We start from the raw sequence: 22728 nt of genomic DNA, 5'->3' as shown, positions 1-22728 counted from the left end.
TAAAGATGATTAAATCCTGGAGACTAGAACATATGAAGAATGGTTGCAGGATTTGGGTTTGACTAGTCCAGAGAAAAGACAGACTAGGGGCGATGTAATAGCAGTGTTCTAGTATTGGAGAGGCTGCTACAAAGAGGGGTCAACTTATTTTCCAAAGCACCATTCGTTAGGGCAAGAAACAATGGATGAATACTAATCAAGGAGAGAAGCAACCTGGAATTGAGGAGAAACTTTCTAATGGTGGGGACAATTAACCAGTGGAACAGCTTGCCTTCAGACGTGGTGGGTGCTTCATCACTGGAAGTTTTTAAGAAGAGAGTGGACAGTAACTTATCTGAAATGGTACACGATCTCCTGTTTGAGCAGGGAGCTGGACTACAAGACTTCCAAGTTGCTTTCAGCTCTATTCTGATTTTGATTCTAAATTAGTGTGAACATTCTTCTTTGATCCTGAGTGGACATATTGGTAGTCTTTTAAAAAAATAATAAGGAACATTATTAAATTACTTAAAGCAGAGAACTTTTTATCAGATTTTAGTAAGGGAAGTGAATATGATGTAGCAAGGAAGCTGAAAGTAACTTCTAAACTTCTAAAAAGGGCAATTATGCAGGAAACTTAAGTTGAATTACTTGGTTCATAATAATGTATCTTTGCTAGGTGAAAGGCACTGTAGTTATATTCATAATGTGTTAAATAGTTTAACACACTTTATTTTAACTTATTTCTAAAAATAAATATTTAATTGGGAATAAATTTGATTTTCTATGTTATTTTTGTGGAGTACCACTAGAGGTCAGCAAACTTCCAGCAGAGCCATTTAAACTGGAAGCTATACAATAGTTTATCAGATGGAAATATGTTCTGGAATTCACTGCAGATTGGCACTCCTAAGTGAAATGGGACTAATTTATTTATTGAATTTATATTGCCACCTATTCTCACATGGTGACTCAAGGCAGTTTACAGAATATAAAACATTATTTTAAAAAATAAAATTAATAAAAAGGATCAAATAAATTAATATAATATAATAAAATCATCCTGACCCCATACTTTTAGATTTAGATTTTTAGAATTTTTTTAGGTTTCCAACTCCCATATTGCCCAACGCTGCTTGGTTTTGGTTAGGTTTTTTTGATGTGTATGCACAGGGCTGTAGTTAACCGTCCCTTGTTTTCCTGAAGCAACACAGCCACATCGCTTCCTCAGTGCTGACATTGGCTTGAATCACAAAGGGTTTTTCCGGGTCTGTGTGCTTCAACACCAGCTCAGCTGAGAAGAGCTTTCTTAGATTCTTGAATGCCATTTGACATTCCATGTTCCACTTTAGTGGCTGGTTGGGTTTAGACTTATTTACCCCCTTGGATCTCAGCAAGTTAGTAATACGAAGGGCAATTTGGGTGAATGATGGGATGAGTTGCCTATAGAAATTTGCAAACCCTAGGAAGCTTTGTACCTTTCTTTGGGTGCGCAGGGTTTCCCAGTCTAACACCACTTGCCCTTTTTCTGGATCTATTTCCACCCCTGGTGTGAGATCCGGTATCCCAGGTAATATATTTTGTTTTTGTGGAACTCACATTTTGAGAGATAATCGTATAGTTTGGTGGCTCAGAGTTTTTTCAGGACTGCTTGGACCAACTTTATGTGCTTAATGTTGGTTTCGGTGTATATTAGAATGTCATCAAGGTATACCAAAACACCCTTATATAGGTTTTCATGCAGCACCTCATTTATCAGCTGCATGACTACTGCAGGGGCCCTTTGGAGCCCAAACAGGAGAACCTTAAACTAGAAATACCAAAGTAGGCAGTGAAAAGCAGTCTTCCACTCATCCCCCTCCCGAATCCTGACTCGGTAACAGGCTTCGCACAAATCCAGCTTAGAAAAAATATTGCTCTTTGAAAGGTGGGTCAGCATGTCCTTCATGAGGAGCAGAGCACATTTTCAAGCACACTGCATTTAGATCTCTATAATTGACACATAAATGAAGTGAGCCATCTTTCCTTTCCCGGAACAGTACCAGAGCAGCTACTTTGGATGTGGCAGACTGAATGAAGCCACGCTCCAAGTTTTTGTCTATGAAATTGCACAGCTCATCTAGCTCCCAGGGCATCATGAAGTAGAGTTTCAGCTTTGGTAAGGGTCCCTTTTGTCCAACCCACCTGTGGTTCACTTTTTTAGCCATGATAATCCTAAGATTGGGGAATTCCATGCCTGGAGCCACAATAAAATCAATAGTCTCAGAGCGGCTCTCTATGGCAAATTCCAGGGCTCTGTAGCAAATGTGGCTGGGACTCCTCCCACGTTGGACCTGTAGAGCTGGCAAAACACTATGGTTTTTTTCCCCACTAGAGTTGGACTTATTAGGCACCAGATGCACCCTGAACCTAGTCGGGCTGTAAGCATCACCTTCTGCCCTGTGCTTGGGATTAGCAGTTCTACAAGCACAGTGATGGGCTCAGTTGTCCCACTTACCAAGGGGTCATTGTCATCATAGTTGTCTGACAGATTTGGTTCTTCTTCTTGTGGGGTTGGAGTTCCAAGTTCATGCTTGGGGGAGTACTTGAACTCCATGACCTTGCCGCTCTTTAGGGCGGTTTCCCTGGAGTGCTGGGAGGATTTTGCTGGCTTTGTTCCTGATTGCCATTCTTCCTTTCTGGTTGGGGATTTTGCACAATATTGCATCATGCAATATTGCATTTGTTCCTACACTTACCTATCCCACCCAGCCACTCCTCACCTCCCGGGCTGCTTGCCTGCCTAAGCTGTTTTCCCTGCCTAAGCTGCCACATGGTGCCTGCGCTACACCCCAACTGATCTGCCTCCTCACTAGCCCCCCCCCCTTGGAGCTTGCTGCATCCCCCACTCACTGTCCCCACCGGGCTCGCAACTTTACCTTCCCCTGCCCCTTCCAGGAGTCCCCACAAGCCTCATTATGGCTCCCAGGGGCTTTAGGGAGGCCTGTTAGGCCCAAAACAAGGCATGGGGAGTGCCTAGCAAGACTCCCTGCATTCCCTTAGAGCAAAAACTGTGGTGGTGGGGGAGGCCTTCAAGAAAGAAAGAAAGAAATCCTCACCATTTGGGGATCCTCAAGTGCACGGAGTTTGAGTTGAGAACTTATTCAAAGTGCTGATAGCTATCCTTGCTCAGGCTAAGCTAATCAATAGTGGAGCTCTAAGAATGTCAGATGATTAATGGGCATGTTCTTAGTTTCAAAATGTCTGGCTTTTCTTCCTCCTACCAAAGATCTTGAGAGAGAGAGGGAGGGAGGGAGGGAGGGAGGGAGAGAGAGAGAGAGAGATATGGAAGGGAGAAAAAAGGGAGGGGAGAAAAGGAGGGAAGGGGAGGGAGAAATAGGGAAGGGAGAAAGAGAGAGAGTGGGAAGGAAGGGAGAAAGAGGGATGGGAAAGGAAAGTGAATGAGATATGGATGGATAGAGGGAGGGAGGGAGAGAAAAAGGAGAGGAAGTAAGGACCACAAACCTGGCACTAGATGCAACTTCAGAGGATGCTTTGAAACAGCACAGCAATCCAGGGTTGGAAGGGAACTCAGAGGTCATCTAGCCCAACCCCCCTGCTCCAGCAGGAGACCTTATGTCAGTGATGGCGAACCTATGGCACGTGTGCCACAGGTGGCACATGAGCCCTTTTTGCTGGCATGCAAGCAGTCACTCAGCTCAGATCTACTGGGCATGCCTGTGCCTTCCACCAGCCATCTGATTTTGGGGTCTCTGGTGTTGGCAGGAGACATGTGTGAATGTGTGGGGAGTAGGGGGAGGTTGCAGATGCATGCGTGGGGGGAGGAGGGAGAACACACATTCAGGGACGGTTCCCTCATGCCTCATTTTTGGTGCTTCTTCATCTTCAACCTGTCCCTGGGCATGTGTGTGTGATCCTTGTTTTGGTGCTAGTAGGCCTCCCTGTGAAATATCCTGGCACCAAAGACAGGGATGGCTTTGGCTCTCTCCTAATGGGAGAAGATCAGACAAGATCACACCTCAACTTTGACTTGAAATGGGATTTCATTCCCCAAACGAGTTTGCCTCACTCAAAGGGGTGGGGTGGAGGCCAAAAAGTGTGCACCAAAGCCATCCCCAAGCTGAAATATGCCAAGCGCTATGAATCACATGCTCCCATTGGCTACTTGAGAAAGAGATTGGGAATTCTCCCTCCCATTCCGTTGCAGGAGAGGTAGCCAGACGGATGGACTCACTCAGGATAACTCTCTAAAAAGCCCACTTGCCTCTTCTTCCCACCCCCAAGTGGGAATCGCCGAGAAAGAGGCCAGGAAGGTGGCGGCGCTTGGCTGCAGGCGAGTTTGCCAGCTGCCTGAAGTTGAGCCGGCTGTCTAGCAATGCAAGTCCAGAGAAGAGCAAGGAGGGGGGGCAGTTTTCTGGAAAGAGGGGAGGGGGAACAACGGCCATCGCTCCTTCACACCTTTCTCTATCCAACCTTTTCCTTTCTTGAGTGTGCATGTGCCTCCTAAGTGCCTTTGGCTTGAAAAATGGAAGCAGGCGAGATCTCCACCGGCTTCTTTCAAGTGATTTTTGCCATTAAAACGGGCCATGATCAGATTTTCTTGCCCATTTCCTCTGCCTTAAAGGGCGATGTGGTGTGTATGTATGTGTGGGCTCATGCATGAATGCAGTTACTTGAGCTTGGCAGTAACAGCACACACGGTTGAGCCAGCCATCTGGCGATGCAGGTCCAGACAAGAGCAAGAAGGAGTGGGGACAATAGCCATCACCCCTTCACTGCTTCCCTCCCGCTGCTCCTTCCCTTAGCCGTGTTGGACTTGCTTACCCTCAATCATGCTTCGTTACGCTGTTTGTTTTCATTTAACTGCCACTCAAACTCTTCAAGTCCAACATGGCTAGGGGAAGGAGCAGCGGGAGGGGCAGCAAATGCTGCCTTGCTCCCTTGAGCACTCAAACCGACCAGTACCTCTTTCCTTTCCCCCTGCTACTTTAGCTGCCCTTCCAGGGCAGCAGAGCTGTGCAGGAGGAACGCCGGAGAGAGAAAAGGAAGGATTAGGAATCCTTGTGTGCACGGCCACCACCTCTTCTTTAACATCCCCCTCCCTCTGCCTAATTTAGAGTGAGTCTGAAGTGGTTGAGGTGGGGAGAAGCGAGGTCTCAGATTAGCAGCAGCAATAGCTGAAGGCGGAAGGGCTGCTCGGGCACACGGGGCAGCAGGGAGGGATGCAGAAGTGACCAGTCAGCTCCTCCTCCTCCTTCCAGCCTCACTCTGGGCAGCATCCAGCATGGCAAATTTAAGGCATTTTCAAGAATTGAATTTGCAAACTAGGGTGCATGGTGTGATACTGCACGTGTGGTGAGGACACTCGAGCTTGGCTCAAGCTGCAGTGCTCTGAGATTGCAAGCTGCCACGCCTTTACTTGGGACGCTGCTTTCTTTACTGGACCTGCAGGGCAAGCCAGTTTGTGGTCCCCGATAGGGGCCTGCATGGGCAGAGTAGAGCATTTCTGTAAGGGCGGCATGCCAGCAGCAGGCTGGGCGACTCACTGCTCCATGGCCCTGCCGGCTGGCATGGCTGGCTGGACGGACGATATGTGGAATGCGGGGCTGCCAGGAGGAGGAGGAGCTGCTGCCGCTGCAAAAGTAGGCCATTTGTACCAGCAAAGGTTGGTCCAAAATGGGGGGGGAGCATGCATGGTAGGTGTGTGCATGCTCGTGGGGGAAAAGATTCATGAGATCAGAGGCCGCTCATTGCATTACGGATGCTGACACGCGGGAGTGTTGGTGTATGTGCGCGCATGTACCTTCGGCACACAACAAGAAAAATGTTAGCCATCACTGCCTTATATCATCTTGGTTATTTTGTTGCCTCTAACACAGGAGAAATCCCCAGGCATTGCCAACCTCTTCCCCCTAGTAAAACAAAACCTAAAGCAAAAACTTCATGCAGTATTAAAAAGAATAGAAAAGGGGACTGCTAAATTGGCAAAATGTAGCGCTAACTTGGCCACATCCACCCAGTCACATGACCACCAAGCCATTCCCACCCAGTCACATGACTGCCAAGCCACCAAGCCACTCCCACCCTGTCAAATGACAGCCAAGTCACATCCACAAAATAAGCCACACTCCCAGAACCGGTAATAAAAATTTTTGAAACCCACCACTGCTGGGTGAGAATTGTCTGACTTCACGCTTTGAGTTTGAATTTTGGAAAGGAAATTCAGTGATAGAGCAAGATAGCATTGTGAGTTTTATTGTGTAATACTCTTCCATAAATCAAGGGTTCTACAGGAATATCTCCCTGCTTTACCTCATAACAGCTTCCCACCTCCCAGATGAATCAGGGAGGTGAGGAACGGTTGGAACCAAGTTTGTAAGTTAACTAAATCTATAGTTGTCTATCAAATCTCAAGTCTTTCTAAGAGAAATGAGATCTGACTTGAGTATAGGTGGAGCTTTTGCCTACCAGTAAGTGATGGCAATCTCATTCCTTAAATTCTCCTATATTAAATCTGTGAGGGTTGTACTTGTTTGGGTTGCTGGCCTTTTTAAAAATCAACATTAGTCAATATTTTTTGACAGAGAACTACAGAGTAAGCCAACACATTTTTGTTCAATCACATGAACTGAAAGAAAGGAAATACATATAAGTATGGAGAAAAGCATAAGACAAAATTGTTACATCTCTCCTGTCCCTAATATTTGTTTGTATGCCCTAAAATGCAGGTATGGGGGGATAAAACAATATAGAAAAGTAAAAATGAAGAATGAAATGTTTTCTTGTAGCATAATGAATGCAACAAAAATATGCTTATATATTATCTCTTTCTTTTCTTCAATGTTATCTTTTTCAATGTTTTGCAGAATCATGTAAACCCAGCAATGGATTTTACTCAGACTCCCCCAGGAATGCTAGCCCTGGACAACATGCTGTACTTTGCCAAACACCAGCAGGATGCTTATATCCGAGTAAGGTCTCTTTCTTATCACAGGCATATTTATCATTTGGTCTTTCTGTCCCTTTTTAAAATCCATTTTTCTAGGAAGGGAAATGGGGTAATAATATAGTTATTATATATAGTTAATATGATAGTAATGCAGAAAATGGTGCTGTATAGAACCACATTTTTGTATGTTTTGATGAGTGATGAGCAGTATCTCAGTTTATATTCAGATCAAAAAAAATCCCATGCTGATATGTTATTTGATTGATCTTCTACATATTTTGAATCCCAAAAGGAAGGAATTGGTTATGACTGGTTTCATTTACTTATGTGGAATAAAGGAACATTGTTTCTATTTTCCAAATTTTGTTCCTACTCACTTTTTGCCTACATATCTCTTCTGAAAGTAGATAGCTGTATTTCGTTTCTTTTGCATATTATTGCTGACATTTTAGCAGACTGGTTGAGTAAGCGTCATAAACTTTATTTAATGTTAGGAAATGCAGTAAAATGGAAAGGATTTGACTGGAAAAATAATCATGCATCTTTTGTCATTTACATTTGGTGGGCTTAATTCCATGGAGATTAGACAAATTATTATCTCCCTGCAAAAACAAGATAAAGAATTCTTCTCTTCATCTCAAAATCTCATGGCCATAGAACGTTTTGGTTAAAAAAAAAATTCATGTCAAATATTCTGCAGCTTTTATTCAGATAGGATGAAACTAAAGCCTAGGAGATTTTTTGTAAAGGGCATTTTAACCAATATAATACAGTGGTAAACAGTGCCTTCCATGTGTAATTTTACCTGGCTATAAGATAATTAAAAATAGTGATTTTCAGATCTGTTTCAATGTCTCTCATTCAAAATTAAATAAACAATGATTTCATAGTAAATATTATTCAATAAAATCAGGATTTTAATGGCACAATGCATAAATATATGCATTCAATATAAATATCTTTAATAAAGTACTTCCACTTTTCATTTAAAGTATAACAGAATAACATAGTTAGAAGGGACATTGGAGGTCTTATAGTCAAACTCCCTGATTAGGCAAGAAAGCTATACCTTCTCCATTGAGGTAGAGATAGCATCCAGGCATGGGTGACCTCATCTGCTTGCTGATTGGACTGAGTCTATCAAAGCTGTTAAGACACGCCCTTGTTGCTAGGAATATCCAGCTTTTCGACTCAATCCATCTGCAAGGATGGTTGTGTCTCCTTGTTCCTGTGAATCCTTGGCTTTTATTGTGTCATCAATTGGATTTACTTGAATATTGTTGTGGACTTTGTGAGTACTGAATTGGCCACAGGAGGAGGATAAGACCAGCTCCGCAGTCAGAGCCTAGGCTCTGGCCGCTTGGTAGTTGACAGCTTGAGCCGTGCATTTTCTTCCCAAGTTCCTTTCTTAGTGGTGGCAGACTTAATTTGAACAACCTTTTGCGCTTTTGACAGTAAGCTTGGCTCCTCAGGACAGTGTTGTGCGCCTTCTAGACTGATTTTTGATGGAAAGTTAAATTCAGGTCTGTGTTAATTTGCTGCGCTTTTTGGGTTGCATACTTCCGTTCTCTCCCTAGCTCCGTCAATCACCGATCGCTAGAAGCCTTGAATTTGGGACTGTTTTAAGTTGGCACTCTCTTTGGGTTGCCAAGCTCCATGCTCTCCCTGGCTCAGATATGTTGCGATCGTTTATGATAAGGGCAGCTTTTGAAGGGCTTGGCAATCCCTGAACCGGCTGCTTTACAGATTTACGAGGCTGACATATCCCACCCGATAGGAAAAGCGTGCCCACACGGCTGTCAGTGGAGGATGGAGCTAGCGATTACATCGCCTCATTGATAGCCTGTCAGCAAATCAACACTTTTGTTTAACACTGCAAAGAGCCCTCAGCTGCAAATGATCTTAAAGACAATCAGAGAGCTCAGATTGCTGCCTTAGCCGCTAAATCAACTTCTTTAAAGCTCTCAAAGCTGCAAAAACCTCGCCAAGCCCAGTTAGCCGCAAGGGAGAAAAAGAACGTGAAGTGGCCATTTATAAAAGCAAAAAGCGTGAAGTGGCCGTTTGACAGGTGGGCGGTCCTTCCCCTGTCAATAATTCAAAATGGAGGGCACAGCAAATACCAATGTCAGTGAGGCAGGCTCACTTAGAGGCAGGGACCTGACCTGTCAAGAGCCCAGGGATTTATCACCTGCAGCCCCAGCTATACCTTCTGCCTCTGCAGGGCACCAAAGTAGATCAAAGACTATTTCTAAGGCAGGAAAGTCCAAAAAAGGATCTAAAGCTGTCTCCAAATATGAAAAAAGAAGAGAAAAGACTTTGGAGCGCCTGTGCTCCAAGGCTGGCAACCAAAAGGCTCAAGGTTCCCATAGCAGGGGGGGAATCAGGGCACTCCCGTTCCAGGCACACCTTGAACTTGTCACCAGGGGGCCCTGAGGACTTAAATGCACCCCTCAGCCCTGTGTTTTCTATCAGCACCTCTGGCCTATGAGGCTCCATGACTGATCTATATAGCACTGCAGCCTTGGTGGATCAGCTCTAGTGTGCACATAGGGTGGAGTCAGAAGCCACCTTCATTCCAATTGCTGCAGGGCTATGCACTGAGGTGAGGTCTGACTCTATGGCCATGCCAAATTTCAGGAAATTATAGCCAATGCAATTAGACAGGGCATTGCAGCTGGCCTTCACCACCAGTCTAAACGGGCTCCCTCTGCAACCCCCTTACTGCCCCAGGAGCAGGCAGGTACTTTACCTGGGTTTGAGGCAACTTCACCCACTCATTCTCCATGTAGCTAGTCTCCTGTTTCGGAAGAAGGGGACATAAGAGATGCTGACCTGTCAGAGGACAAGGGCATGGCACCTGAGCAGCCTGGTTTTTCAGGTTTATTTCAGCCATCTCTCTTCAAGTCCTTGTTATTCAAGGCCAACGCTTCTGCAAATCTAAGGCAGCATCTATAACTGCAGAAGTTTCTCTTGCTTCCGCTAACCCACTGTTTTCTGAACATACTACAGAAGCGGAGACCATTCATTCTCCTAGACTTTTTGTGGATGTCAAACAGCAGCAATGAGCCTCTCCTACCTTGGGGCCTATGCCATCATCCACGGTCAGGTGATTTTACAATGTTGCACCTGAGCTGGGCAAGTGTCTCCAACCAATTACTGTGGATGCCCCAATCGCAGTGCTCTACATCTCCACAACCATTCCAGGGGCTCCTAAGGAAGTATTGAAACCGGAGGACAAGAGGTCAGACCAGGCTCTACAAAGATGCCATCAAGCTGCGGCCTGGGCAGTTAGACACTTCCATAACTGTGTCCTTTTTCATCAGAACATTGCTGCAGTGACTCTGTAGGACAGAGCATTTATTACTTGAAATTTGGAGTTGCCAATTGTGGAACCATTTTGACACATTGTCAAGGTCACTTTGTAGGGCAGCAGCCTTATCAGTGGTACTAAATAATTTTATGTCATTAGCAAAGAAGATGCAGCTGCTTTTAATATGATCACATAGGTCATTGATGTAAAGCAGAAAGAGTGTGGGTCCTAAAATACTACCTTGGGGGTCACCACTGTTAACTGGTGCCGAATTTGATAGGGCCCTCCCTATTTTAACTATTTGTTGCCTGTTTGACAGGAAGGCAGGTATCCAGTTTAGGACAGCATTGACTGTTTTGGCAATAGCAGTACACTGCTGTCTCATATTTGGGAGATTGTCCATTAGGAGTCCAAGATCCCTCTCAGTTACTACTATTGAGTCAGTAAGTAAAGATGTAACAAAGAATTAAATAATAGGTGTCACGTTCTGAGCATGCGCTAAAATAAAGAGTTTAAGCGGGAAGCGCTCGACACCTGATTGGCTGATCGTTTGACAGCTCCGGTATAAATAGGGAGCTGTCCAAACGAGCAGCGCGCATTCCTGTCTAAAGCCGGTTCTGAAAGTTAGCCTGTACTTGTTAGGGAATAAAATTTGTTAGCCTTTTATTCCCGTCTCCGCCTCAGTTCTTCTGGCTACCCACAGGTCCTTGGTACACACCACTGGTGATGAGGATGGGATTGCCAAACTGAGGTGCGAGAAGCTGAAGTCACACACTGCTGAAGTCCCTCGCTGAGTCACTAGAACCGCGCTTTAATTTCTGCCGCGGCGAGACGTCGCTGTGTCCCTGACAGGAATGGCCACGTTAAACTTTGCGCCATTCAACTATGGCTCCGAGACATGGGAGTCCTACACGGCTCGCTTTGAATGTTTTTTGGTCGCACACGACCTTACCGAGCTGACGGACGAACGAAACTGCGCCTTTTTCTTGTCCGTCTGCGGCACGGACATTTTCCACACCGCCAGGGCTCTCACAGCTCCGGAACCCATCAAGGCCGTACCTTGGCCCGTCCTGATGGCGAAGCTGACTAGCCATTATGCCCCGTCTCCATCCAAAATAGCCCGCCGGCACGCTTTCCATCAACGCAGCCAAGCTGAGGGAGAGTCAGTCAGCGCCTATGTCGCTGCCCTACGATCGGCCGCCCTCCACTGTGAGTTCCGAGACCTCGATGAAGCTCTCCTCGACCGCCTTGTGTGTGGCCTCGGGGACCTTAAACTGCAGAAGCGACTGCTCACCAAAGCAGATCTCTCCTTCCAAACCTCCTTCAACGAGGTTCGGGCTTCCGAAATGGCTGCGGCATCCCTAGCTACCATCGCGAAGAGCCGGTCTACCACAGCAGCGCAGCCCGCCAATACTTTCAACACAGCTACTGGTCTACCAGAGACGGAAAGCTATGATTCCGATCTCGAAAACCCTGAGGAGGACATTAACCGCCTTTATGAGGCGAACAGAAAGAGCTTCCCTCGGCGGAAGGGCGACCCTAAATCTGCATGTAGTGGTTGCGGAGGCAACCACGAGAGAGCTGAGTGCAGATTTAGGCAAGCCCTCTGCCAGCGGTGTGGCAGGAAGGGCCACATCGCTCGGGTGTGCCGAGCCGCATAGCCCATGCCCTCCTCAGCGTTCCAGAGCGACCAATCCCGGCAACCTCGGAACCAGGCGGAGGGGCCAAAGAAAGCCAGGATGGACTGCCATGCCATCCTCCGCAACTCTAACCAGGGTCTCTCATGCCACCATCTCCAGAAAAAGATCCAGCTAACTGTTACCGTGGAGGGGAAGCCCTGCGAGATGGAGCTAGACACCGGTTCCGCAACCTCTATAGTGTCTTGGAGCACACTTAAGCGCCTTTTGCCGTAGCTGTCAAAGCGCCACTTACAAGACTGTAACCTTACATTACGGGACTATCAGGGCAACCTGATTCCAGTAATTGGCACCCGCAAGGTCAGGGTGCAATTCAAGGGGTTTGACGGCCGGCTACCCCTCATCATAGTTGAGGGGCGGCTGCCCAGCCTTCTCGGCCTCGACTGATTCCAGTCCCTGGGCCTGCAGATCAGCGGCATCCACCAGCTAAGCGCGTCAGCCCTCGATTGCCTGGTCAACGAATTCCCTACTGTGTTTGATGGCGCTTTAGGCAAATACACAGGCACACCTGTGTCTTTCAACCTCGACCCGTCAGTGCAGCCGGTGCGAATGGAACCACACCGGGTACCCATCGCTCTCAAACCAAAAGTGGACGCCAAGCTTGACAAGCTTGTGGCTCAAGGCATCCTGGAGCCGGTGGACCATGCACAATGGGAAACACCCATCATGTTACCAATCAAACCAGACGGCAGCGTGAGGATTTGTGCGGACTACCGTTGCTCTATCAACCGCGCTCTGCCATCCAATGCATACCCGGTGCCAGTGGTTCAGCACCTACTACACACCTTGGGCGAAGGGACTGTTTTCGCGAAGCTCGACCTCGCCCAGGCGTATCAACAGCTGGTGGTGGACGATGAAGCGGCTGAGGCACAGACAATCATCACACACCGGGGCGCGTTCCGCTGCCGCAGATTGCAGTTTGGGGTTAGCATTGCCCCAGGACTTTTCCAAAGTTTAATGGAGCGCCTGCTCCAAGGACTCTGAGGCGTCATCCCATATTTTGATGACGTCCTCGTCTCAGCAACCTCCCTAGAGGAACTCATGGCTCGCCTGCGGGTGGTTCTCCAGAAATTTCAACAAGTGGGACTCAAAGTCAAAAGAGACAAGTGCCAAATTGCGGTTCCCCAGATAGAGTTCCTTGGGTTCCTCATTGATGGCAGTGGCATCCACCCCACGGCTGCCAAGACCAAAGCCATCGTGGAAGCCCCGGCACCGACCAACAGAGCTGAACTCCAGGCCTTTTTAGGCCTACTCAATTTCTATGCTGTGTTCCTGCCACACAAGGCATCTGTAGCTGAGCCACTGCACCGCCTCCTTGACTCAAGCGCAGCCTGGGTCTGGGGCCACCGGGAGGCCTCCGCATTCCTAGCTGTCAAGCACCTACTGATCTCCAACGACGTTCTCGTCCAATACAGCGAACATTTGCCTCTCGTGCTCGCTTGCGACGCTTCCCCCTACGGGGTGGGCGCCGTTCTCTGCCACCAGCTACCCAGTGGGGCAGAGGTGCCTGTCGCATACTTTTCCCGCACGCTCTCTGCCTCAGAACGCAACTATGCCCAAATTGACAAAGAGGCTCTTGCTATTGTGGCCGGGGTGCGGCGTTTCCACCACTATTTGTACGGCCGCCCATTCCAAATTGTCACCGATCACAAGCCCTTACTAGGGTTGCTGGCCGGCGATTGCCCTGCTTCGCAGGTCCTATCTCCGCGAATGACACGCTGGTTTGTGTTCCTCGCCTCCTATGACTACCAGCTGCAGCACTGCCCGGGGAAGCAGATCGCTCATGCCAACGCACTCAGCTGTTGCCCCCTGCCGGAGGCTCCTGAAGACCCTGCTGCTGTGGCCCCAGTGTTCCTCATCGACGACCTCAACCTTCCAATTTCTGCTGCCGACATCGCCCGGTTGTCCGCAAGGGATCAGGTAATATCCCGGGTACTAGACTGGGTTAGGCGGGGGTGGCCAAAAGACCCCGTAGATTCCATTTTCCTTCCCTTCAAATCCTGCCTGGCGGAACTGTCCGTCCAGCATGGCTGTTTGCTTTGGGGCCACCGTGTAGTCGTGCCTTCCTCACTGAGGACTACCGTCCTGCAGCAGCTGCATCACGCACACCCAGGCATTGTCCGGATGAAAGCCCTGGGCAGGAGCTACGTCTGGTGGCCTAAGCTTGACCAAGACATAGCTGACCATGTCGCAGGGTGCCCTCAATGCCACGGCGCCCAGGCCTTGCCTCCCAAAGCTGAGCCCCGTACGTGGGAACCACCATCCACTCCCTGGTCCCGGGTCCATGTTGACTTTGCGGGCCCCATTCAGGGCCGCATGCTCTTCATTGCCGTGGATGCCTTCTCGAAATGGGTTGAGGTCGTCCACATGTCCTCCACCATGGCAAACGCACTCATCGCGACCCTGCGCCACCTATTTGCCACCCATGGCCTACCCAACGGGTTGGTGTCCGATAACGGACCACAACTGACAGCTACTAAGTTTGAGGCCTTTTTGGCTTCCCAAGGCATCCGACACGCCCTCACCTCCCCTTTCCACCCCTCTAGCAATGGCTTGGCAGAGCGCGCTGTGCGGTCCGTCGAAGAAGCTCTCGCCAAAATGGATCATCTACCCTGGCAAGAACGTATTGATGCCTTCTTGCTCGCCCACCACTCCACTCCCTCGCCAGAATCAAATACGAGCCCAGCCGAGCTCCTCATGGGACGGCGGTTGCGGACAACCCTTGACCGGTTGCACCCTGCCTACTCCACCCCAACTCCCTTGGATTCCCAGGGCGGGACCCGCTCCTTCGTCCAGGGGGAGGCAGTGTATGCCCGGAATTATGGAGGGCATCCCTTGTGGCTACCGGGCATAGTGACTGACCAGACCGGGCCCTGCTCCTACAGGGTCAGGCTCCACGACGGCAGAACTTGGAAACGCCATTGCGACCAGTTGCGGAGCAGACGCCAACTACCAACCGGCCAGCAGCCATCAACCGACCTACCAACTCTGACGAGCGACGTGGGGCCCAGAAACGAGGAGGCCGCAAGAGAGCAAGCAGTCAGTGCCCCAAACCGAAGTGGTGACTTACCTGGTGGGCCAGCACCATCCTTCACTCTTCAACGGCCCGGGCGATCACCATCATCCGACGCAGAGTCCTCGGTCGAGAAACCAGAGCCTCCAGCCGTTGCAGAAAGGCCTCGAGCGTCCAGCCGAATCAGGCGGCGGCCAGCATACTTGAAAGACTACGCTTGCGCGAGCTTAGGGGGGAGGAGTGTCACGTTCTGAGCATGCGCTAAAATAAAGAGTTTAAGCGGGAAGCGCTCGACACCTGATTGGCTGATCGTTTGACAGCTCCGGTATAAATAGGGAGCTGTCCAAACGAGCAGCGCACGTTCCTGTCTAAAGCTGGTTCTGAAAGTTAGCCTGTACTTGTTAGGGAATAAAATTTGTTAGCCTTTTATTCCCGTCTCCGCCTCAGTTCTTCTGGCTACCCACAGGTCCTTGGTACACACCACTGGTGACGAGGATGGGATTGCCAAACTGAGGTGCGAGAAGCTGAAGTCACACACTGCTGAAGTCCCTCGCTGAGTCACTAGAACCGCGCTTTAATTTCTGCCGCGGCGAGACGTCGCTGTGTCCCTGACAGGAATGGCCACATTAAACTTCGCGCCATTCAACTATGGCTCCGAGACATGGGAGTCCTACACGGCTCGCTTTGAATGTTTTTTGGTCGCACACGACCTTACCGAGCTGACGGACGAACGAAACTGTGCCTTTTTCTTGTCCGTCTGCGGCACGGACGTTTTCCACACCGCCAGGGCTCTCACAGCTCCGGAACCCATCAAGGCCGTACCTTGGCCCGTCCTGATGGCGAAGCTGACTAGCCATTATGCCCCGTCTCCATCCAAAATAGCCCGCCGGCACGCTTTCCATCAACGCAGCCAAGCTGAGGGAGAGTCAGTCAGCGCCTATGTCTCTGCCCTACGATCGGCCGCCCTCCACTGTGAGTTCCGAGACCTCGATGAAGCTCTCCTCGACCGCCTTGTGTGTGGCCTCGGGGACCTTAAACTGCAGAAGCGACTGCTCACCAAAGCAGATCTCTCCTTCCAAACCTCCTTCAACGAGGTTCGGGCTTCCGAAATGGCTGCGGCATCCCTAGCTACCATCGCGAAGAGCCGGTCTACCACAGCAGCGCAGCCCGCCAATACTTTCAACACAGCTACCGGTCTACCAGAGACGGAAAGCTATGATTCCGATCTCGAAAACCCTGAGGAGGACATTAACCGCCTTTATGAGGCGAACAGAAAGAGCTTCCCTCGGCGGAAGGGCGACCCTAAATCTGCATGTAGTGGTTGCGGAGTGTGTAGAGGGAGTTTATATGGAAATCAATCAAGTTATAGTTTATTAAGGTTTTCTGTGATAGCCTATTGATATTTCTTACAGGATAACATAAAAAGATAAAAAAGAATAATTATATGTTTCAATTTTTATTAAATATTAAAATTAGCACCTATTTATTAAAAAAGAGCATAAACTTTAGTTACCTTCTACAAAGCTTGTTTCATTAGTTGACCTAGAATTAGTTATAATTTGAATTTATTTTATAGTTATTGTAGCATATTGATTTTTATCTATCATTAATTTTCCTGCATACTTAACTTTTGGAGGTTGTTCTATAAAGCAGTGGTCCCCAACCTTTTTATCGCCACGGACCAGTCAGCCTTTGATAATTTTACCGTGGCCCGCTGAGCGCGCGCAGGGGGGGGGCGTTGTTCGCGACGACACATTGATTGTTTATATATCAGATTGTTTTGATTAAACAACTTTTATTTTATTGTATTTAAACATGCCTTACAAAATAAAATACAATTACATAAATATAAAGTGCTTTAATATGCCCCCCCCCGACAGACTTATGTTCCTCAAAGACCATCCTGAACCCTCAACCCGGACCAACCTTTCTGCCCGCCCTCCCCCTCCCCACCACATTCGGCGGGCAAAGAACAGAGCGCGCGCGCGCGAATGCCGTGGAGAGAGAGAATATATATATATATATATATATATAAATATATAACTGTTTGGGAGTAAAAGTGGGGAGGCGCACCCGGCGGGGGGGGGGGGAGGAGGAGGAAGGAGGGTGGGAAGGAAGCTGGCAAGCGAAGAACAGAAAGTAATTAGCAAGGATTAAAACGACCTGCCGGAAAAAGGAGAGGGGAAAAAAAAAACACCAGATCTGACGGCTAGTGCAGCCTCCACCGGAGGGGCTGCAGAAACACACACCGCCAGTCCTGTCCTGCCTTTCCAACCAGTCTCTCTCCGCGCGCGCATACACACACACACACACACACACCACACAAACACACACCCGCCGGCAGATATGCACGCACACACACTTTTTTTTTTGTGCAATTGGCAGAACTACGGTTTTCTTTCTTTTAAAAAAAAAATAATTAAATGGAGGTGGGGGGTGTGTGGAGAGAAAGGGAGAGAAGCGGACACATAAAACCGAGCCGCACTCTCGAACCACAGCATGCATCTGGGTGACAGGGAGAAAGCAGGAAAAGCCGAGGAGAGAGCTTTAGGAGCTTTAGCGGAACAAATGGTGGTGGTGGAGGAGGAGGAAGAGGGTGGCGATGATGATTGAGGGAGGTTTGAAAAAGCAGATCCAAGCGCAAAAGTTACTGAGTCATTTCAGCGGCGGCCGGAACAGTTTTCTTGACTCCCTCCCTCTCTCCCTCTCTCTCTCCTCTCTCACTCTCTCACTCTCTCTTTCCCTGGCGATGGATCGGTGCGGGAGGGGGGGAGAGAGAAGGGAGGAGATGGCGAGGGAGGGAGGGAGAGAGAGCCGAGGGTGGGACCAAAGGGGGGGGGAGAGAAATGCATTTAAGAGGAACGGATTTAAAAGAGCGACCATGGCCCCCGGCCGCTGCGCGGCCCAGTGCCAGGTACTCCGTGGACCGGGGGTTGGGGACCACTGCTATAAAGGATATAAAGAGTCATTGCCATTTAATGTCCTAGTAAATAGCAGGTAAAGATTGTTATTTTTGTCTGACAGTTTTATATCCACTTGTAAGAGGTCAAGGAAAAAATCCATCTTCAGTTTTGAGTTCTCTCTATTGTTGCACCAAAATAGACTTTTGTTAAACTAGTTTGATATCTGGCCAGTTGGAAAGTGTCTAAAAACCCTCCAGGGTAAATTATTTATGATAACTTAGCTAGATCCTTATCACACTCACTAACCTTTCCCCCAATAGTTCCCCCCCACAACTTTGTAGATAATGAAGCATTAAGTGAAAATCAGAATGAAGCTGATTTAAACTCCAGTTAATTTGATCCACTAGATTGAACATTGTTATTCAGTGTCAGAGGTGCTTATGTGATGAGATTGAGGTTTAAATTATTTGGAGTTGAAGTTCACTGAGCTTATTTTCTTACAAACATTTCAGCATCACATTAAATAATATAATCGGTACTTTTGATACAAGTAAGTGAGGATTTCTGATTGTAGGATATCTGGCAGGTCTGTTTTAATTATCTTCAAACACAAGCTGCATATATTTTCCACTGCTGCTAAGACTTAAATTAAGCCAGTAATCAAGCAGATATCGGACATTAATAATGCAGCCTTTTTTTTTCTGCTATGGTAATCCCGCCATCTCATCTACTTAACTCAATCACTTCTGTTGTTCTAATCACTTTAAGTACTTTCTCTTATTTCTCCGCATAAAGTTTTAAGTATCAGGCTAGCTAAAAAAAGGAAAACTAAGGAATATTAACTGTCTCATATTCATCTGCATCTAACAAGAATTTAATTCAATTTGCTATGGATGAGAAAACGGTTACTGTCACTGGGGGCCTTCATGTTTGTTAAAAAAAAATGCAAACTATTTTTCAAAGTAAATTTTAGTCCATAAATTCTCCCATTTATCTAGTATTATATTATACCCAATTTTTCTTGCCCATTTTACCTTGCAGTCTTTTACATACTTGTCTTTCAGGTTCATCTTCAGTATTATTTTATCTACTTTACCAATCAAGTGGTCATCTTCAGAACATAAATTGATATCCAATTTAGTTTTTCCCTGTTAAAACAAAGCTTTTTTAAAATCAAGTTTAAATCTTTCAAAAATTCTATAATGGAGCAATCACAAACAAACCCTTTGCCTGCTAATTGTTCTCTTGTCTTTATCTTTTTTTAATTTTTCCATTTATCTTCTTAATTACTACATTGTGTTGTATTAGATTCATATTTTCTAAGCATGTTTACTTAAGTTACTAGTTGTCTTTTAAATTCTTCTGTGAGGTATCCAAATTCTCAAAATTTCAAGTAATAAATATCACAGTAAGATGATATTTGTACAGACAAATGTTATCTTACGATGTACACCATTCAAAACTTGATTAGTTTGAATCATTTGGCTTGTGTGATTTATATTTCATAACCCATATATTTGTAGTATAAAGCACAGCCTATTTATTCTTCCATAAGCTCCAGAAAAAAACTTTCTGCCCATGCTTTATAAAAAATGAATTGCTTTTGATATATTGTGTAATAATTTCTGAAATCAAAATCAAGATAAAGTTGGTGATACTTCTTCCCCAGCAGTGAGGATATACTTATTCTATTTCGTTTCTCAAAATAAACTAGAAAAGGGAGTTAGGTCTTGCTTTTTATATATTCATCTCCAAATTACTTCACCTTCATATTCAGAACATTTTTGAAGAGGTTGCTATGTTCCCAAGCTATTATATGATCTCTCCCCATTGTATTTTCTTTCTTGTTCCCCTTAATCTTTTCTTCTCCTGTAGTTTCCTTTTACTGGTACTTTAATTTTTTATAAATATCCCAGACTTCTACTTTTTTCTTTAGTAACTATAGATCTCTTCTTTACAATTCTCTGGATACATCTGAATTCAAGAAACTAAAATGGCCCTTGTGTAACAATGATAACAATAGTACAAACACTTTGAATAACTCATTGTTGCTTGAGGAAACAACTACAAAATCATAGCTGTGGTTAGGTACCGTGTTTCCCTGAAAATAAGACCTATCCTGAAAATAAGTCCTAGCTTGATTTTTACACGTGTGTCCAATATAAGCCCTAGTTAAGACCGCGTTCACTCTGCTGAACCTGGATGCCAGGGTGGGGCAAGGCGCACAGGTAAAAATCAAACTATCTAGGATGGGGATGGGTGTGTGTGAAGCTGATTACCTCCTGACAGTTGCAGCCAGGCCTTGCATACCCTAACATTTGCCTTGCCTTGCCGGCCCACTTCTTCTGCAGCCTTTTGCTGCTGCTGGCACTTGTTGCCCCTGGCCTCCGTTTCGATGTCAGAGGTTTTCAGGAAAGGCCTGAATTGTTCTGAATTGGACACACACAGTGCCCCCTGACCTCCATTTCAGCATCAGAGGAACCATCAGAGCTCGTTTCTCGGCTGTAGAGGCCTTTCCTGAAGGCTTCTGACAGTGAAACAGAAGCATGCAAGTGACAGCAGAAGAAGTGGGCTGGCAACAGCCGTACAGGCTCCTGCTGGGGCAGGGCTGTCACAGCTGTCACCATGAGGTGAGTCAGTGGAAGACTTCCCCCGAAAATAAGACCTGGAGGCCAAAAAAAACCCCAATATAAGACTGGGTCTTTTTGGGGGGGAAACATTGTTAGCTAGGTAGCCAAGTCATCCTTCAGGAGTACAAAATATGCAGTATTGGATACATGGGAAAAAATACATCATACTTTCTTTAAAGAAACTGCAGGGGAAGAGAATTCACTGCCTCCTGAATCAGTCTCTTCCACTACAATATAGCCCCACTCTTTAAAAAAAATATTTGAAAATTTTATCCAATATTCTTCTTTGCAATTTTTAGCCATTGTTTCTTGTCCTGTTTTCTGCAATATTTAAAAACAAATACAGGTAGTCCTTGAATTAACAACAGTTCATTTAGTGACCATTTGAAAATAGGGCCACGAAAAAAATGACTTATGACTGTTTTTCACACAACCATTTCCTCATCCCCATAGTCAGACGCCTGGCAACTGATTCATATTATGATGGTTGCAGTAGCTAGAGGTCATGCTATCACTTTTTGCAACTTTTTGACAAAGTCAATGGGGAAGCCAGATTCACTTAACAACCATGTTACTAACTTAACAACTGCAGTGATTCACTTAGCAACTGTGGGAAAAAAGGTTTTAAAATGGGGCAAAACTCACTTAACAAATGTCTCAATTACCAACAGAAATGTTGGGCTCAGTTCTGTTATCTTTCAGATACTTTAAGATAGTTATCCTGTTTTCTGTTAATATTCTCCTTTCAAAGTTAATCAAACCCAACTATTTACTCTTTGACAGAAACCACTTTTTGTGATTTATAATCATCCTGTGTACTTTTCTGTGGATATCCTTAGTTTAACTTTGTAAAATGGGATTTCTGGAAAATGGCGAGTGTAGAAAAAGTATTAACCACTTGAAATTTGAACACTACGCTTTTGTTAAGTGTAAATTATATTTTTAAGAACTGGATCAAAGTAGTGACTCATATATAACTTCTGCGTCATTGTCATGTATCTTGAAAAGAATACCTAACCAGGTCTTTGACAGTATCTTTGATATATTTTCCATTTTATTTTTTTTATTGGGGAAGGGAATATATAAAGGCAAAGTTTATTTTTGCTATTCTTGATTTTTGTTTTGTGATCTGGGTTCAGAGGGTAACCTTCCTGTATATTTAATCAGTATATTTAGTAAATAACCTTGCAAGTTTGATCTTAAAAGAGAATGTTTTTCATTCCTCTGGAAACCATAACCAAAATCTTTCTCTAGTTTTCTTCCTTCTAATTATTAATTTAAGATACAATAAAATTACTCTTCATCCAAAGATAACAGGTATTTTATACAACAAAAACCCAAACTGATCATGTAACCCGAAAACATAATCAAAACAGAATAAATTTCAATTTAGAAAGTTAATTGGCAATAGAATATTGAATATGAATAGAAAAGCTAAATAAAGTATTGCAGCAAATGAAGAAGCATTAAGCTGTCAGAGAATTCAATATATATATTACTTGAGCAGACATCAATCATGGTCCAAACTCGATATAGTCTGAACTTACACATAATTGAAATCAGAGGTGAAGAAAGTTGAAATTGACATGAATCTCTGGGCGGATCACAACCCCATGAAAATATATTTGATAGGGAAAAAGTGGATGACAAGATGGACACTGAAAAGATCGATTTTAAAAGATGAGGAATTTAAATTAACAATGACTAATCATTAGATCTCTTCTTTAAAGAAAACAAAAAAGAAGATACATCTCTACAAAATTTATGGAATACAGTGAAGGCATACATGAGGGGAGTTGCTATATCTTATATGGCAAAAAAAAAATTAAAAAAAGGAAAGAAAGAACTTTTTGGAAAAAATATACAAAACACTGGAGGGGAAACTACAAAATAAGCCCCAAGAAAGAAATATAAAACAACAAATGGACTTAATTAGACATAAATTGAATATACTTGAAAAGAAGGACCTGGCACAACAAATAAAAAAGATATTTTTGAGAACGCTAACACGCCAAAGAAATGGCTAGCGTACAAATTGAAAAAACAAACCGAGAAGAGATGGATTAACAAATTACAAGATTATGAGGGGAATATACTGTATGTTACCAAAATGAGGAGAAGAAAAAGATAGCCCAGAAATTTTATGAGAAACTATATAAAGAAACTGATTGCCAGGCAGAAGAGAAAATAATACAATGTCTTGAGAAAGCAGAATTGCCAAAAATCCTGGAAGAAATCAAAAATATG

The 22728-nt window shown here is 45.6% G+C and overlaps 1 protein-coding gene across 7 annotated transcripts in view; it reads left to right on the top strand.

The window, feature by feature from the left end:
* ELMO1 (engulfment and cell motility 1) overlaps positions 1-22728 on the top strand; it is a 562024-nt gene that overhangs the window by 273867 nt on the left and 265429 nt on the right. For all 7 annotated transcript variants that reach the window (XR_015696387.1, XM_087713089.1, XM_087713086.1 and 4 more), the window contains one exon: positions 6846-6950. Coding sequence is in view for 6 of the 7 variants with exons in the window: in XM_087713089.1 (XP_087569215.1) it covers positions 6846-6950 (105 nt within the window). In the remaining variant the exon portion in view is untranslated. The remainder of the gene's footprint in view (positions 1-6845; positions 6951-22728) is intronic.

Source organism: Thamnophis sirtalis, unplaced genomic scaffold (genome assembly GCF_051295495.1).
Source record: "Thamnophis sirtalis isolate CommonGarterSnake01/CBP01778 unplaced genomic scaffold, rThaSir2_p1.2 scaffold_4, whole genome shotgun sequence".
In the NCBI taxonomy this organism is placed as follows: Eukaryota; Metazoa; Chordata; class Lepidosauria; order Squamata; family Natricidae; genus Thamnophis; species Thamnophis sirtalis.
This window is presented reverse-complemented; position numbering and strand designations above follow the sequence as displayed.